Source organism: Alligator sinensis, unplaced genomic scaffold (assembly GCF_000455745.1).
Source record: "Alligator sinensis unplaced genomic scaffold, ASM45574v1 scaffold553_1, whole genome shotgun sequence".
Classification (NCBI taxonomy): Eukaryota; Metazoa; Chordata; order Crocodylia; family Alligatoridae; genus Alligator; species Alligator sinensis.
In genome coordinates, this window is record NW_005842389.1 from 256,268 (window position 1) to 256,728 (window position 461).

The 461-nt window shown below is 65.5% G+C and overlaps 1 protein-coding gene across 1 annotated transcript in view; it reads right to left on the reverse strand.

Annotated features, from left to right (window-relative positions):
* CUNH17orf49 (chromosome unknown C17orf49 homolog) overlaps positions 1 to 461 on the reverse strand; it is a 20,188-nt gene that overhangs the window by 266 nt on the left and 19,461 nt on the right. The window contains exon 7 of the mRNA XM_025211095.1: positions 76 to 82. Within this exon, the coding sequence (XP_025066880.1) occupies positions 76 to 82 (7 nt within the window). The remainder of the gene's footprint in view (positions 1 to 75; positions 83 to 461) is intronic.

A 461-nucleotide genomic window follows, 5' to 3' on the forward strand; every position in this document is an offset into this window, starting at 1 on the left:
GGGGGGAAGGGGGGGGGGGGGGAAGGCAGCGCCTAAAGCAGGAGGGGGTGGGGCCTAGAGAAGAAAGGAAAGGACAGGGAGGCTGAAAAGGGGGTGGGGCCTGCTGAAGGGCAGGAAGGGATAACAGCAGTGGCTGGAGTCTGCTGAAGGGGCTGGGGCTCATAGAGCAAAGTTGTGGAGCCTGGAGAAATAGGGTCGGGGCAAGAGGGTGGAGTCTCCAAAGCCAAGGGAAAGTCTCAAGGAGAGGGGGGTGGAGCTGAGAAGGTAGAGGTGGGGCCTATGCAGACTGGGGCGGAGCCTGGATGGGGCAGAGGCTGGGGCCTATATGGCCTGGGGGTGGGTGGAGCCTGGAGGAAGAGGGGAGGAGCTGAGGAGTAGGGGCCAGAGGGGGGGTAATCCCAAGGACTGGGGGCGGGGCCTGGCGAAAGGGGGCGGGGCCTGGGGTGCAGGGAACACCCCCC